This window comes from Rhinolophus sinicus, chromosome 10, assembly GCF_057876585.1.
Source record: "Rhinolophus sinicus isolate RSI-liver-muscle chromosome 10, RSI-T2T, whole genome shotgun sequence".
Lineage (NCBI taxonomy): Eukaryota > Metazoa > Chordata > Mammalia > Chiroptera > Rhinolophidae > Rhinolophus > Rhinolophus sinicus.
Genome location: NC_142510.1, coordinates 13622146 through 13637201, shown reverse-complemented (window position 1 = coordinate 13637201; position 15056 = coordinate 13622146). Strand labels below are relative to the sequence as shown.

The 15056-nt window shown below is 45.9% G+C and overlaps 1 protein-coding gene and 1 long non-coding RNA gene across 2 annotated transcripts in view; one reads left to right on the top strand and one right to left on the bottom strand.

Annotated features, from left to right (window-relative positions):
• NLRC3 (NLR family CARD domain containing 3) overlaps nt 1-14787 on the bottom strand; it is a 29701-nt gene extending 14914 nt beyond the window's left edge. The window contains exons 1-4 of the mRNA XM_019714863.3: nt 14530-14787; nt 3922-4014; nt 2592-2793; nt 715-2464 (exon numbers count right to left, since the gene is read on the bottom strand). Of these exons, the coding sequence (XP_019570422.3) occupies nt 715-2464; nt 2592-2793; nt 3922-3948 (1979 nt within the window). The 5' untranslated portion in view covers nt 3949-4014; nt 14530-14787. The remainder of the gene's footprint in view (nt 1-714; nt 2465-2591; nt 2794-3921; nt 4015-14529) is intronic.
• Nucleotides 2715-15056, top strand: part of LOC109436342 (uncharacterized) — a 19360-nt gene continuing 7018 nt past the window's right edge. Inside the window, exon 1 of the long non-coding RNA XR_016022600.1 lies at nt 2715-2853. This is a non-coding gene — a long non-coding RNA (uncharacterized LOC109436342). The remainder of the gene's footprint in view (nt 2854-15056) is intronic.

Below are 15056 nucleotides of genomic sequence, written 5' to 3'. Positions count from 1 at the left end.
CATGTGTGGGACACCAGTTGCTAACTCTCCTCCTTCTGAGGACATGGAACCTGCTCTCAGGTCCTACAGCCTTCCCCTTAGCCCCTGCTAGAGCCTAGAGCAGTGGACAGAAGATGAGCTGAGGGTGGAGGGAGTGGGTGTGGCTTCTGTCAGCACTGGGATGGTTCACAGGGTGTTATCGGTTGAACTGTGTCCCCCCCAAAAGATATGCTGGCATTCTAACCCCCCAGTGCCTCCGGAATGGGACCTGATTTGCAAATAGGGTCGTGGCAGATGTGATTAGTTAAGATGAGCTCATACTGAAGTGGGGTGAGACTATCAGCGATATGACTGGTGTCCTTATAAGCAAGGAGAGCGCTATGTGAAGAAGACACAGAGAAGATGGCCATGTGGCCACGGAGGCAGATTGGAGTAATGATGGGAGCAGAGATTGGAGTGATGTGTCGATAAGCCAAGGATTGCTGGCAACATCACAAGCTAGAGAGGCAGGAAGGATCCTACCCAGGTGTCAGGGAGCACGGCCCTGCCCACACCTTGATCTTGGACTCTGGGTGCCAGACTGTGTGAGAATAAGTTTCTGTTGTTTTAAGCCACTCACGTTGGGGTCCTTTTTTACAGCAGCCCCAGGACACTGACACAGAGGGGCATGGTGGAGGGTAGGCACCTTCCAGGTCCTCTGCCCGTGTACCCTGCACACCCCACTCTGGCACCCACCTGAGGCTCCGGCAGTACAGCAGCTGGGGCAGCAGGCTCTGGAGGACGCCCTGGCTGAGGCACAGGGACAGGTTGGCCTCCTGGGCGCAGGCGTCCGACACCTGCAGGAAGTAGGCCAGCGCAGCGCGGTGCTGGGGGCCAGTCAGCCCAGCCAGGCCCCCACTCTCCATGGCGTCCTCCACACTGCGGGCCAGCTCCGTGTGCTGCAGCTCGTGCAGGCAGTGCAAGATGTTGACAGCCCGGGCGCTGACCGCCACGTCGGGGCGCAGGCAGCACTGCAGGAGCTCGGCCACCTGGGCCCGGGAGCCCTGCTGCTCGCCCGGGGCCAGCAGGGAGCCAGCCAGCAGGGCATTGACCCGTGGAGACAAGAGGCCCGAGAGGAAGCGCAGGAACACATCCAGCCGCCCATCCTCGGCCTGCATGGCCCGCTGGGCTGCGCTCCTGAAATGCGTGAGGAAGCCCAGCCGGGGCCAGGACATGCCGCCCTCGGTGAAGAGGTCGAAGATGGCCCTCTTGGACGCGCTGTAGTAGTACAGGGCCGCCACGAACTCCTGCAGGGACAGGTGGGTGAAGCAGTAGGCCGCCGAGGAAACCAGGGTCTCCTCCCGCTGGAGGAAGCAGCTGCACAGAGCACTCTGCAGCACAGCAAGGTCCACACCGAACGCTTTGAGGTCTGGCTCATAGAACACATACTTCTTCTTGACCAGCCCGTGGAACGCCAGCCGGCCCAGCGTCCCCACCATCTTGCGGCCGCCATGGGCCAGCTGCTCAATGCGAGGGCTCGCCTTGCCCTTCTCCTGGCCCTCGCCACCGAGGGCCATCCTGAAGTGCCAGGAGTAGAGCTCACACAGGGTCCTTGGAGGCCACAGCCCTGCGTCCTGGGGCCCCCGCCTGTGGCGGCACAAGTGGCCCAGCACCGACCCCGCAAGCTGGCAGAAGGCTGGGACGGTGCACATCAGGTACAGGGCCCTGTTGGCTTGTACCTGACTCAGGACCCAGCCCAAAAGGACCTGGTCCTCGGGGTACATCTGCTCCAAACACTCTTTGGTCTCCTCCTCGTTAAAGCCCCGGATCTCAGTCATCCGGTCCACCAGGCCCCCTGGGATCTGGCCAGCGGTGCTGGGGCGGGAGGTGACCCAGACAGAAAGTTCTGGGAAGAGGTTGCCCCGGATGATGTTGGTAATCAGGTGGTCCACCTGGATCTCCTTCTTGGGGTCGGTGCAGGCCATGGTGTTGGAGAAGTCCAGAGGCGTCTTACACTCATCCAGGCCGTCCAGGATAAGGAGGACTTTGGCCAGGGCTGCTGCTTCCACGCCGGACTCCCCAGCGTGCGGAAAGACAGAGCGGATGAGTCTGTCTGCAGACAGCTTCTCGTGGGTGTTGAGGTCCCGGAAGGTCAAAGGCAGCACCAGTGAGAAGTCCTTGCCGACCTGCCCCCGGGCCCAGAGGCGGACGAAGTCCCTCACCAGGGTGGTCTTGCCCACACCGGCCACCCCGATGGTGATGGAGATTCGAGGCGGGATGGATACCCGAGACAGAGGCAGGAAGAGCCTGTCCAGGGCAATGGTCCTGGTGGAGTGCCAGCTCCCACGTGTGGCTTCCACTTGGGTGAAGTCGTGTTCCCTCAGCTGTAGGTCCGTCAGGCCTTCTACCAGCAGGAGGTTGGTCAGCCTGGATGAGGGGCCGCCTGCCTCCAGGCCGCCTCCCACTTTGCTCAGCAGGGCATCTCGGTGCCTCTGTATCCTCGAGTCTATAGGACAGAGGACAGAGGGGAGGACTGGGGAGGGTGGGGGAAGGGAAGGGGCGGGACGATAGGGTTGGGGGTCAAAGGGAGGGGAGGGGAGAGAGGGCCCGGGAATAGCCCTCCATCTGCCTACCATTGCCATGAGGCCCCAGCGGGGTGTCTGGTGTCCTGTCGGGGGTCTGTGGGGCCTGGGAGCCCTGACTTCCCTTCCCGGCCAGCAGATCCATGAGGGCTTTCACTTGCTCGGCTGGGGAGCCAGCACCATGGCCCTGGCCAGCCTCCCCACCCATCCGCACCTCCTCCTTCCTCATGGAGTCCAGGATCGCCACCAGGAGCTGTGAAGACAGGGCCTGTACCTCCTGCCTGCTGTTTCCCTGCCCAGGGGCCTGAGACAGGTAAGGAGCCTCCAGGGATTGGTGGGGACTCACCCTTTGGGGACCCACCCTTCGTGTTCCCTCAGCTGGTGGCCCACAGTCAGGCCTCCAGGAAAGAGGTTGGAAAGGCTATTTTTCCTGGATGGTGAGAGTAGTCCCTGATGCCAGGGGCATTGCTCAGGTGTAGGGAGAAGAACTGGAGCCCAGGCTCGAACCGGAGCTCTGCCACTTACTGGCTGTGTGACACTGGGCAGGCTGCCTGAGCTCTCTGAGCTGTAGTGTCCTCATTTGTAACCTGGAAAGGGTGACGCAGTTATGAGCAGGTCCATTCATAAGACAGGAGGAATGAGAGAAGCCAATCTGGAAAGGTTACATACTGTTTGATTCCAATTCTCTCTCTGGAAAAGGCAAAACTATGAAGACAGGAAAATGATCCGTGGTTGCCAGGGGTTTGGGGTGAGGGGAGAAGGATGAATCAGTGACGCACAGAGGATTTTTAGGGCCGTGAAGCTACTCTGTGTGACACTACAATGGTGGGTTCATGTCATACATTTATCCAAATACGAATGTGCAACATCAGAGTGAACCCTAATGTAAACTGTGTACTCTGGGTGGTAATGACGTGTCAATGTTGGTTCATCAATTGTAGCAAATGTGCCACTGTGTGTGGGGGGGTGCATAGTGGGGGTGGTGCATGTATGGAGGAAGAGGGCACATATGTAAATCTCTACTCGATGTTTCTCAAATTTTCCCTCAATTTTTCTGCTCTAACAACTAAAGTCTAGTAATTAAAACAGAAACGAGAATGGAGGAGTTGAAAAGGAGGGGAAAGTTGCTTCTCAGAGCTGTACAGCTACATTTCTTACCCTGTTTTCCTAGGGCTCCTGACCCATGGGCAGCACTGTTCTCTTTGCCTCTTAGTGAAGAGCAAAGCCGTATCTGAGTCCCACCTGCTCACATTCCTTTCCTCTCTGGGGACCTGAGTGGATCCCATTGGCAAGGCCAGCTGCCTTCCTGGGTCTCCCTTCCTCAGCTAAGGTGGCCTCTTGAGGACCCCCAAGCACACTCCCAACTCACCCCTCTTCTCACCTGCAGCAGGCAGGATGTCTGGCCCATGCCAGCCCCTCCAGTAGGGCCTTAGGAACTCAGGGAGCAGGGGCCGGCCATCCCTCGTCCAGGGGTCTAGAAAAGAAAAACAAGACTTAGGGCTAAGCAGAAGTCACGTCTACTGCTTCGGGTGTAGCAGCTCATTGAACCAAATCCGACAATGCCGTCCAGCCCGGTGTTCTCTGGGTCTCGATGTTATTCACTTAAAAGGGGTTCACTGGCTACGTCCGCAAGGACCCAACACACTCCCTGACTGTGGATCTGCATTGGGGTTACTGAGCATTTTAACTCAAGATGAACCTTTTCACCTGGAAAAATGCTCAAAGTAGCTTAGCAATAAGTAAAATAGCGTTTTCCAGCCATTCAGTTCATAGTGGTATTGGAAAGTTGAGTGCAATGAATTTGGGGTAGATGAACTAATCTGGGAACATTAGAAATAGGCCAGGGCAAGGCCACTCGTACTTTTTCAGAATTCTTCTGGGTGTTCTCACTCTCTTATTCTTCTAAATGTCAAAACTAACGGGGGAAAAACAGATGGGGTTTTGATTGAAGTCATGTTAATGTGGGTATTATTAAGGTCTTCCTTTAAATCCTTTAGTAAATCTATGTGCTTCCTCATCTAAATTTTGATGATTTCTTATTTGTGTCTAGGTATTTTTAAATAGTTTGTGTTGTATGAATTTTGTTGATATCAAAGATGACAGTTTTTGTGTATTTTATCTCATGTCCCATCAACCTATTAAGTATTACCATTAGTTCTCATCATTTTTCAATTCATTCTCTCTATGCTTTTGAATACAAACAATACAAACAATTTCATCTCTTTTCTAAAATTATAACTCGTATTTTGAGCAATTTTTCTGCGTTGGCCAGACCCACTGCTTCCCCCAAGTGCTGTTAAGTGACAGCACTTGTAGCAGGCATCCATGTCTTACTCCTGACTCTACCAGGAGTGGTTCCATCCAGCTCAAACATTAGGCCCAATATTTGTGACAGATTTCTAATTAGTTCTCTTCTCCTCTTGGAAAAGATTCCTCCAATTCCTCATTTCCTATTACCATTCAAATAACATTATATAATACTTATTGAAGTCTTACTGTGTTCCAGACATTCCGTTAAGCACTGTACTTATTTCATTTACTTCCTGTAAGAACTCTTATTACCCTTGTCTCTCCCATTTTATAGACGAGGATATTGAAGGTTAAATAACTTGCCCAAGGATCCACAACAGGGAAGCAGTTGAGTTGAGATAGAAACCAAAGCTTCACTGACACCAACGCTATGCTGTATAATCTACTGCATCTTACAGTATGTTTATACATTAAAAAAAAATTAGGCATGTCTGTTAAATTAGCAAATGACTTTTTAGCAATACTGATATCACATGATTTATTTCCATTCCTTTATACAACCAGAAGATATTTACTGAGTGCCTGTTGTATGTTCCAGGCACTGGGGATGTGAAGGTGAACAAATTAGACAGTCCCCTGTAAGTGTGGTGATGACAAAAATGACAATAAAGAAGAAAATAAATAAGCAAGGCAATTCTGATGGTGATTAGTGAATGAAATAAACAGTTTGAGTGATGGAGAGGATTGGCGGTCTAGAGGGCAAAGGATATGTTAGTCACAGTGGCCAAGGAAGGCCTCTGTGAGAAAACTGCATATAAGCGGAGATCTGAAAGGTGAGAAAGAGTTAATCATGCAGGGAGCTAGGGAAACAGAAAGTGCAAATGCCCTATGTGTTAGAGGAACAGAAAAAGGCCAGAGTTTCTGGGGCAGAGTGAATGAGTAAGTAGGTTCACAAAGGGAGCCAAGTTCAGAGTGGGGTTGAGACCTGGTCACTGTCGTAAGGAGTTTAGATTTGTGGTGGGAAGCCACTGGTGGGAGTGACATGATCGATGTGTATCAGATCTCTCCTTTAATCTGTGAGCTACACTGATAGATTTTCTAATATCAAACCAACCTTGCATTCTTGGATGCAATCTTCCATTTATAGTAATCTATATAAAACAGGGTGGGCTAGCACAAGAACAGATATATAAGTCAATAGAACATAATATAGAATCTAGGAACAAGTACATATTTATATTATTTACATATAGAGAAGTTTGGTAATGTGACAAGAATAACATTTCAAATCAGTGGAAATGGTGTTGGGGCAATTGTCTAGCCTATGAAAAAAGTTTTTTGGGCTTTACTTCACATTGAACACAAAATTTAATTTCAGTTTGGATTAAAGAGTTAAAATTATAAATGCAAAACCAGAAAGCACACTAAGAAAATATAAGAGGATATTTTAAGATATTCATTGTGCAATGGAGGCTTTTTAAAGCAAGATATAAAATCCAGGAGTCATAAAGGGGAAGATAAACAGATTTGTCTTAATATTTCTAAGCATAATAAATACCATAAATAAAATGGAAAGAAAACCTCAAGTCAGGAGTCAACATTAGCAACATTCATGAAAGAGCATTAATATCCTTAATATATAGAGAACTTTTACAAATCAATAAGAAATAAGTAAATACCAGGTAGAATTATGGAAACAAAAATAGAAAAAAGGGCACAGATAATTCATAGAAGTATAAATAACCAAGATACTGAAAATATGCTCAATCTCACTAATGATTTAAAAACAGCAATGAACTATCGTTTTTCATTTGTCTGCTTGGCAAAGATTATAATGACGTAACAGGCTGCATTGGTGAGAATGTGGGAGTAGTAGGAATCTTATAGTTGGTGGGAGTGAAAATTAGTACAATTTTGGATCATAATTTGTCATTAGCTATTGCCATCAAATATCTTTTGACTCAGAAGTTCCACTTCTTGGAATTTATCTTAAAGAAGTAATTGGACAAATGTATAAAGACATGTCTACAAGGATGATCCTAAAACATTATTTATAAGAACAAAAAATTGAAGGGGGAAAAACTAAATTTCTATTCAAAGAGGGTTGATAAAATTATTATGGCCCAGTTATACAGTGAAAACCTATGTGGCCATAAAAATAATAAGGTCAAACTGGAAAAATGTCCATCGTGCATTTTTGTCTCTTAATGTCATAAAAGTTTTCATTGCTTTTTTGAGGTGTAATTTATATACAATAAAGTGCACCCATTTCAGGTAGACCGTTAGGTTAGTTCTGACCAATGTTACATCTATGTAACAACTACAACAAGCCAGACATTAGACATTTCATTTGCCATAAAAATGTACCCTCATGTCCCTTTGTAGTCTATCCCACTCACCCCTATTGCCCTAAACCATTGGTCTGCCTTTTTTCACTATAGATTTCTTTTGCCTTTTCTAAAATTTCATATATATAGGATAATACGGGACCTACAATTGTTTTCACTTTTTAGAAATTGTGGTAAAATATGACATAATTACCATCTTAATCATTTTTAGTATACAGTTTAGTAGTATTAAATATGTTCACATTGTTCTATAATCATCACCACCGTCATCCCCATAGCTCTTTTCATCTTTTAAAACTGAAACTACGCGTTAAACAATAACTCCCCATTCTCCCCTCCCCCAACCCCTGGCAACCACTGTTCTACTATATATCTTTATGATTTTGACTCATATAAATGGGATCATACAGTATTTGTCCATTTGTGTCTGGCCTCCTTCACGAAGCATGTTTTCAGGGTCATCCATGTTATAACCTGTCAGAATTTAATTCACTTTTATGGCTGAATAATATACCTATATACCACATGTTGCTTATCCATTCACCTTTCAATGGCTACTTGGTCACTTTTATGTTTTAGCTTTTGTAAATAGTGATGTTATGAACATGGGTGTACACATACCTCTTCAAGACTCTCCATTTAATGTTTTTGGTATATTCCCAGAAGTGGAATTGCTAAGTCATATAGTTATTCCATTTTTAATTTTTTAAGGAACTTCCACACTGTTTTCCACAGCAGCTTTACCATTTTACATTCCCACCAACAGTGCACAAAGGTTCCATTTTCTTCTCACCAGTAGTTATTTTCTCTTTTTGAGAAAATAGTGGGCATGACACGGTATCTCATTGTAGTCTTGATTTGCATTTCCCTAATGATTAGTGATGTTGAGCATCTTTTCATATGCTTATTGGTCATTCACATATCTTCTTTGGAGAAATATCTGTTGAAATTTGCCCATTTTTGAATCAGGTTGTTTGTTTTTTGTTGTTGTTTTTGTTTGTTTGTTGTTGAGTTTTAGGAGTCCTTTATATTTTCTGGATATTAATTCCTTATCAGATACAAGATTTGCAAGTTTCTTTTTTCATCCTGTGGGTTGCCTTTTTAGTCTGTGCATAATGTCCTTGATGCATGAAATTGTTTAATTTTTATGAAGTCCAATTTATCTATTTTTTCTTTTGTTACCTGTGCTTTGGTGTCATATCCAAGAAATCATTGCCAAATCCAATGTTGTGAAACTTTGCCCTTTGTTTTCTTCTAAGAGTTTTATTGTTTTAGGTTTTACATTTAGGTCTTTTGTCCATTTTGAGTTAATTTTCATATATGGTGTTAGGTAAGGGTCCAAATTCGTTCTTTTGCATGTGGATATCCAATTTTCATGTACCATTTGTTGAAAAGACTGTCCTTTCTGCATTGAATGGTCATGGCATCTTTGTCAAAAATCATTTGACTGTTTATATGAGGGTTTCTTTCCAGGCTGTCTATTCTATTCAATTGGTCTATTTGTCTTTATGATGATACCACACTGTTTTGATTACTTTACTTTTGTAGTAAATTTTGAAATTAATAAGTGTGAGTCCTCCAGTTTTGTTCCTCTTTTCAAGATTGTGTGGGCTATTCGAAGTGTCTTGAGATTCTATATGAATTTTAGGATAGGTTTTTCTATTTTTGCCAAAATAAAAGTCATTGAGTTTTGATAGGGATTGCATTAAATCTGTATATAGCTTTGGGTAGTATTGACATTTTAACAATATTAATATTGTTAATATTAAGTCTTCTAGTTTATGAACATAGGATGTGTTTCCATTTATGTCTTCTTTAATTTCTTTCAGCTGTGTTTTATAGTTTTCTTTGCACAAGTGTTTTACCTCCTTGGTTAAGTTAATTCCTGATAATTTTATTTTATTAATTTTATGCTATTGTGAATGGAATTGTTTTTGTAATTTTCTTTTCATATTGTTCATTGTTCATGTATAGAAATGCAACTGATTTTTGTGTGTTGACTGTATCCTGCTACTTTGCTGAATTCACTTATTAGTTCTAACAATTGTTCTGGGCTTTGTACATGTAAGATCATGTAATGATCTTCCTTTCCAATTTGATGCCTTTTATTTCTTTTTGTAGTCCAATTCTCTGCTTAGAATTTCCAGTATTATGTTGCATAGAAGTTGTAAAAGCAGGCATCCTTACCCTGTTCCTGGTCATAGAAGAAACACTTTTAGTTTTTCACCATTGAATATGTTTGCTGTGGGTTTTCATATGTGGCTTTTAATATGTAGATTCCTTATATTCCTAGTTTGTTGTATGTTTTTATTATGAAATGGTGTTCAGTTTTGTCAAATGCTTTATCTGCATCAATTCAGATGATTGTGGGTTTTTCCCCTTTATTCTGTTGACGTGATGTATTACATTGATCAGTTTTCCTGTTGAACTATCCTTGCATTCCAGGAATAAATTTCACTTGGTTTTTGTTGAGGATTTTTTTTTTTAATTCAAGTTTATTTATGGCAACTTGATTTAATGAATGTCTGCTTTCATGGCAAAGAGATCTGGTTCCTTTAAAATGGAGCATCATGTTGGCATGTCTAATAGCATGGACTTGGTTTCAAACAGAAGTGGCTTTTGAGTTGCTAAGGATTTTTGTATCAATGTTCATGAGGGACATTGGTCTGTAGCTTTATTTTCTTGTAGTGTCTTTGTTTGGCTTTGTTATCAGGGTAATGCTGGCCTCAGAGAATGAGAAGTGTTCCTTCCTCTTCAATTTTTTGGAAAAGTTTGAGAAAAGTTGGGTCACTTTTATGTTTTAGCTTTTGTAAATGATGCTATGAACACAGATGTACACATATCTGTTCAAGACTCCGCATTTATTTCTTTTGGGTATATACCCAGAAGTGGAATTGCTGGGTCACATAGAGCTATAGGTATTGGCTCAAGGGCAGACGAATAGACCAATACAGTAGACTAAAGAGTCCAGAAACAGGCCATACATATATGATTTACAACAAGAGCTCCACTGCAATTCAGTGGGGGAAAGGATAGTCTTTGCATTAAATTGTGCTGGCTAGTGAGATATTCATATGGGAAAATGAACCTTGACCCCTACCTCACACCATACACAAAAGTTAATTCAAGCTGGATCATAGATCTAAATGTGAATGCTAACACAGTCACACCTTTAGAAAAATTACAGGAGAACATCTTTATAAAGTTGGGCTAGGTAAAGATTAAATGGAACAGAAAGCACCCACCATGAAAGGAAAGAACAATATATTGGGATTCATTAAAATTAGGAATGTCTGGCATTACAAGACAGTATTAAATGGGTGAAAAAGCAAATCACTGACTAGAAGAAGATGTCCCAAACACATTAAAAAAAAACCCCAAACAAACAGTAAGAAGCAGCCCAATTAAAAAATGGGTCAAAAAATTAAAGACATGTCACAAGAGAATATCATTAGTCATCAGAGAAATGCAAATTAAAATCACTTTAGAAAAATGGTAGTAATAAGGCTAAATATGCATATTTCTGTGACCCAGCAATTCTCCTCTGTTGTATATACCCCAAAAAATTAGTATTTATGTTTACCAAAACACAGAACCAGACTGTTCATAGCAGCTTTACTCATAATGTCTAAAAGAGTAGAAACAACCAATGTCCCTCAACAATAGAATGGGATTTTTTTGGTATGTTTATACAATCAAGTCCTATATAAGAATAAAAAGGGTGAACTACTGAGATACGCTTACTCAACAATATGGCTGACTCTATAAACATATTGAATGAAAGAAGTCTGACACCAAAGAGAACACTCTGTGATCGCATTTATGGGGAATTTAGTCAGGCCTAACCAATCTGAAATGATAGAAGTCAAAATAGGGGTTACCCTTGGGGGCGGTTCTGACCACCTTGGGGACGGGGACATGAGGGAGAATTCTAGGGTGCTGAAAACTTTTATACATTGATCTGGATGGTATACACACAGGTGTATACACACATAAAAATTCATTGACCTCACTTTATCTGTACGTTATAACTCAATTTTTAAAAAAACTTCTATTTATTTAAATATGTTTTTCCAGGACCCATCAGCTCTAAATCAAGTAGCTGTTTCAATCTAGTTGTGGAGGGTGCAGCTCACAGTGGCCCATGGGATCGAACTGGCAACCTTGTAGTTAAGAGCACTGCACTCTAACCAACTGAGCTAACGGGCCACCCCTATAACTCAATTTTTTAAAAGTTATGCTAGGAGCTATTTAAAATTTCAAACATACATAAACCAAGATGAAGCAATGCTACCGTGGCCGCTTAGTACCACTAGGGCCTCAGTCCTGCTCTTGGGTTGGGTGCTGTCAGGGATGGCCCGGGGGTGGACACAGCCTCCTATTATTGAATGGCCAGGTGACAACTGTGACGCTGCTGGGGGTGAGGTGATGGCCAGAAGTATGAGGGGACCATGTTACAGAAGGGCCAGGCTCAGTGCTTCTCAGTTCTGGCAGTACGTTGTCTGGAGAACTATTTTTTTAATTTAATTTTTTATTGTAATAAAAGATGCATAACATAAAATTTACCATTTTAACCTGTTTCTTAGTGTGCAATTCAGTGGCATTAAGTATATTTACAGTGTTGTGCAATCATCACCACCATCTACCTCCAGAAGGTTTTACCCTCACAAATGGTTCCCTCTGCTCATTATACACTAATCCCGCATACCCCCTTCCTGGCCCCTGGCACTCTCCATTATATTTTCTGTATGAATTTGACTACTCTGGGGATCTCACAGAAGTGGAATCATAAAGTATTTGTCCTTTTGCATCTGGCCTCTTTCACTGAGTGTGTTTTCCAGGTTCATCTATGTTGCAACCTGTATCAGAATTTCATTATTTTTTAAGGCTAACTAATATTCAATTGTATGGCTAGACCACATTTTGTTTATTCATTCATCTGTCTGTGGACACTTGGGTTGTTTCCACCTTTTGGCTCTTGTGAATAATGGTTCTAGGAACATGGGTGAACAAATATCTGTTCAAATTCCTGCTTTCAGATCTTTTGGGTATATATACCCAGAAGTGGATTGCTGGGTTACATGGGCATTTTGTGGAGCCCTGTTTTTTAAAAGCCATTGCTCATAGCCCAACCACCGAGAGATTTCATTGGTCTGGGGTAGGACCTCAACATGGATAAATTTTAAAGCTATCCAGGTGATTCTAATGAGCAGCCAGAGTTGAGAATCACTGGACCAGAGAGATGCTGGGAAGGTGACAAAGGAGGGACAATACAGGCAGGAGTGAGGGGGGAGGAGAAGGCAGGGCCTGTGTGTGCCTGAGAAGGTGGGAGAAGTGAGCTCTCCGCCACCCCACCCCGCGCCTCTGTGGTCCCATTAGCCTCTCAGTGTTGGGGGGGCAACACTCCCTCCTCATCAGACACCCATCTTTCTTGCCCTGCTGACCTCAGGCTGAGGGTTGCCAGATTTAGCAAAGTAAGATACTGGACACCCAGTGATATTTGAATTTCAGATAAATAACAAATAATTCTTTTAGTATAAGTATAGCCCATGTAATACTTGAGACATGCTTTTTGAAAAACCTCATTGTTTATCTGAAATTCAAATTTAACAGGATGCCCTGCATTTTATCTGGCACCTCTACTCAGGGCCCACTCAGATAAGACCCCCTCTCCCCAACTGGGCCTTCACCTTTAGGCACTTTGTCTCAGTAAGGACAGAGGAGGAAACCCCAGCAGGTGGGCCAGGAAGTAGCCCACTCCCATGACCTCCAGGACAGCGTCAGAGGCTGATGAGGGGGTATCCCCAATGGGGTGGCTCCCTGGCCACCTGTGAACAGGCCCTGCATTCAACCCCAGATGCCACCTCTACAGGATGGAACCTACCACAGGCCTCTGAGTGGGGTGAGTAGTCTGGTGGCCACACATGCCAGCAGAGACAGTCAGACCCTGCCGCGTGCAGACAGCCTCTAGTGAAAGCAACAGGAGGCCCTGTGAGCCCAGCTTGAAGAGGGGAAGACTGAGAGCCGGTAGGCCAAAGGTCTGCAGTCTGCAGGAGGGCTCAGCTGGAGTGGGCAAGGCCAGATGGACAATTGGGGAACCACTCCCGCATCCCTTGAGCAGGGCTTCCCCCCCTCCCATGCGTGCCCCGGAGCGTCATCCTTGGAGCAGGGCGCAGCTAAGGACCTTGCTCTCTGGTGTTGGTGTCTGTCAGACTCCACCCCGCAGGCTGGACAACTGGGCCTTTGCCTCATTCCTGAGAAAATCCAGGTCCCGATGTACTCGTTGTCCGTGCCAGTGAGTCCCCTCTTGTCCTATGCGTCTCCCCCAGGGGTCTCAACCCTAGTCTTCTGCTTGGCCTGTGCTCAGACCATGGCCTCTGCTCTGCCCACCTGCGCTAGGTGACTGTGGGGCCCCACAGCGCTGGCCCACGGCCTGGGCTGCCCGTATCTCAGGCCGCAGCTTCTTGGCTGCTCCTCTCTCCCAACCAGAGACCAAATAGCCTTTCCCAGAAGAGGGAGGAAGTGGTGCCTGCACCGCAGGACATGGCTCTCCTAACTGCACAGGCCCCTGGAGCCCTAGTGGGAGCATGGGACAGGCTCAACCCTCGGGAGCCCAGTGTCCCTGGGACAAAGGAGTGGGCACCCAGAGCTGGCCACAGGGTGACCTGTGATGGCCAAGAGTGAGCCCCTGGGCTTGGGAAAAGTATGTGCCCCCATTGAAGGGACCGGGAAGAACCCCAGAGCCCCAGGAGCCTAGCTGTAAGGGGGACTCCATAGCCAAAGCCACCTCTGGCCCAGCTCAGGGGCACCTCTTCTGAGAAGGCCTTTGTGGTTCCTGGTCCTCTCAGAATGATGAGCCTCATTTCCATCCAAGGGTGTGGCTAGGAGAGGCCCCTCGGGGCTGCTCACCTGACAGGAGGGCTGCATTTATGGGACAGGCGTTGAATGCTGGACCCCACCCCACCTGCTCTGCCTCCCTTGGCCCTCAGGACCTAGGGCAGGTCTGGTATTGTCACCTCCATGTTACAGGGGAAGCAGGCGCAGGAATGTACTGAGGTCTGACAATTTCAAGTGTAACCATTGGGCTGCACTGCTCAGCCCTGCTTCTGCCTGCCTGCAGTACTTTCCAGCTACTCTCTGCATCTCCTGTCCCATCCACTGGTACCTGGGGAGCTGGGCTTTGTCCCCTTGGCAGTCCTTGGGCACATTTGTTTATTCCACACTGTGAACTAGTTCTGCCCAGCAGCTCTTGGCACCATGGAGACACCTTCCTGGAGTTACCCCAGTCACCCCTCCCTAAAGCAGGTCAGCCTCAAAAATCATGGTTCTGCCTGCCAGCCGTCACCTCTCCCTCCCCCGTCCTGCACTGAGGCAGCCTGGACTCGACTTACCTCCTGGGCCTTGTTGCCTCAAGAATTCCAAGACTGGGGGGCTGGGAAGTCTCCATCCCAGCACTCCTGGGCTCAGCCCTGCTCCAGTATACAGAGGCTGGTGGGTATGTCCTGGGTGTCTCTGTGGCCAGTTGGCGGGGCCCCAAGCCCTCAGGATCTGGCCAGGACAGGAGTGAAGCCTTGTCTGAAGGGAACAGGAGGCACTGACCACGCAGGGCAGTTCCTGAGGCCCCCGAGCCCACCGGTTGTCTCTTGTCACGGCAGCTGGGGCTCCTCACCTCTTCCTGTGCCGGCTCCACCTCAACCCTCCTTCCTGTCTGATTTCAAAAACCAACAGCGTCTCAGACAAATTGATGGGCCGCAGCTGCTTTGCCAGCTCTCTGGCTTTGTCACTGCCCCATAAATCAGACAGGCAGGGGGTGCCACCAGGGTCTTCATTCGAGGCCCCAGCGCCCCTGCAGACCTGATGCCCAGGAGAAAGTGGTCCAATCAAAGCTACAAAGGAGGACAGACTCGTCATCAGCAGA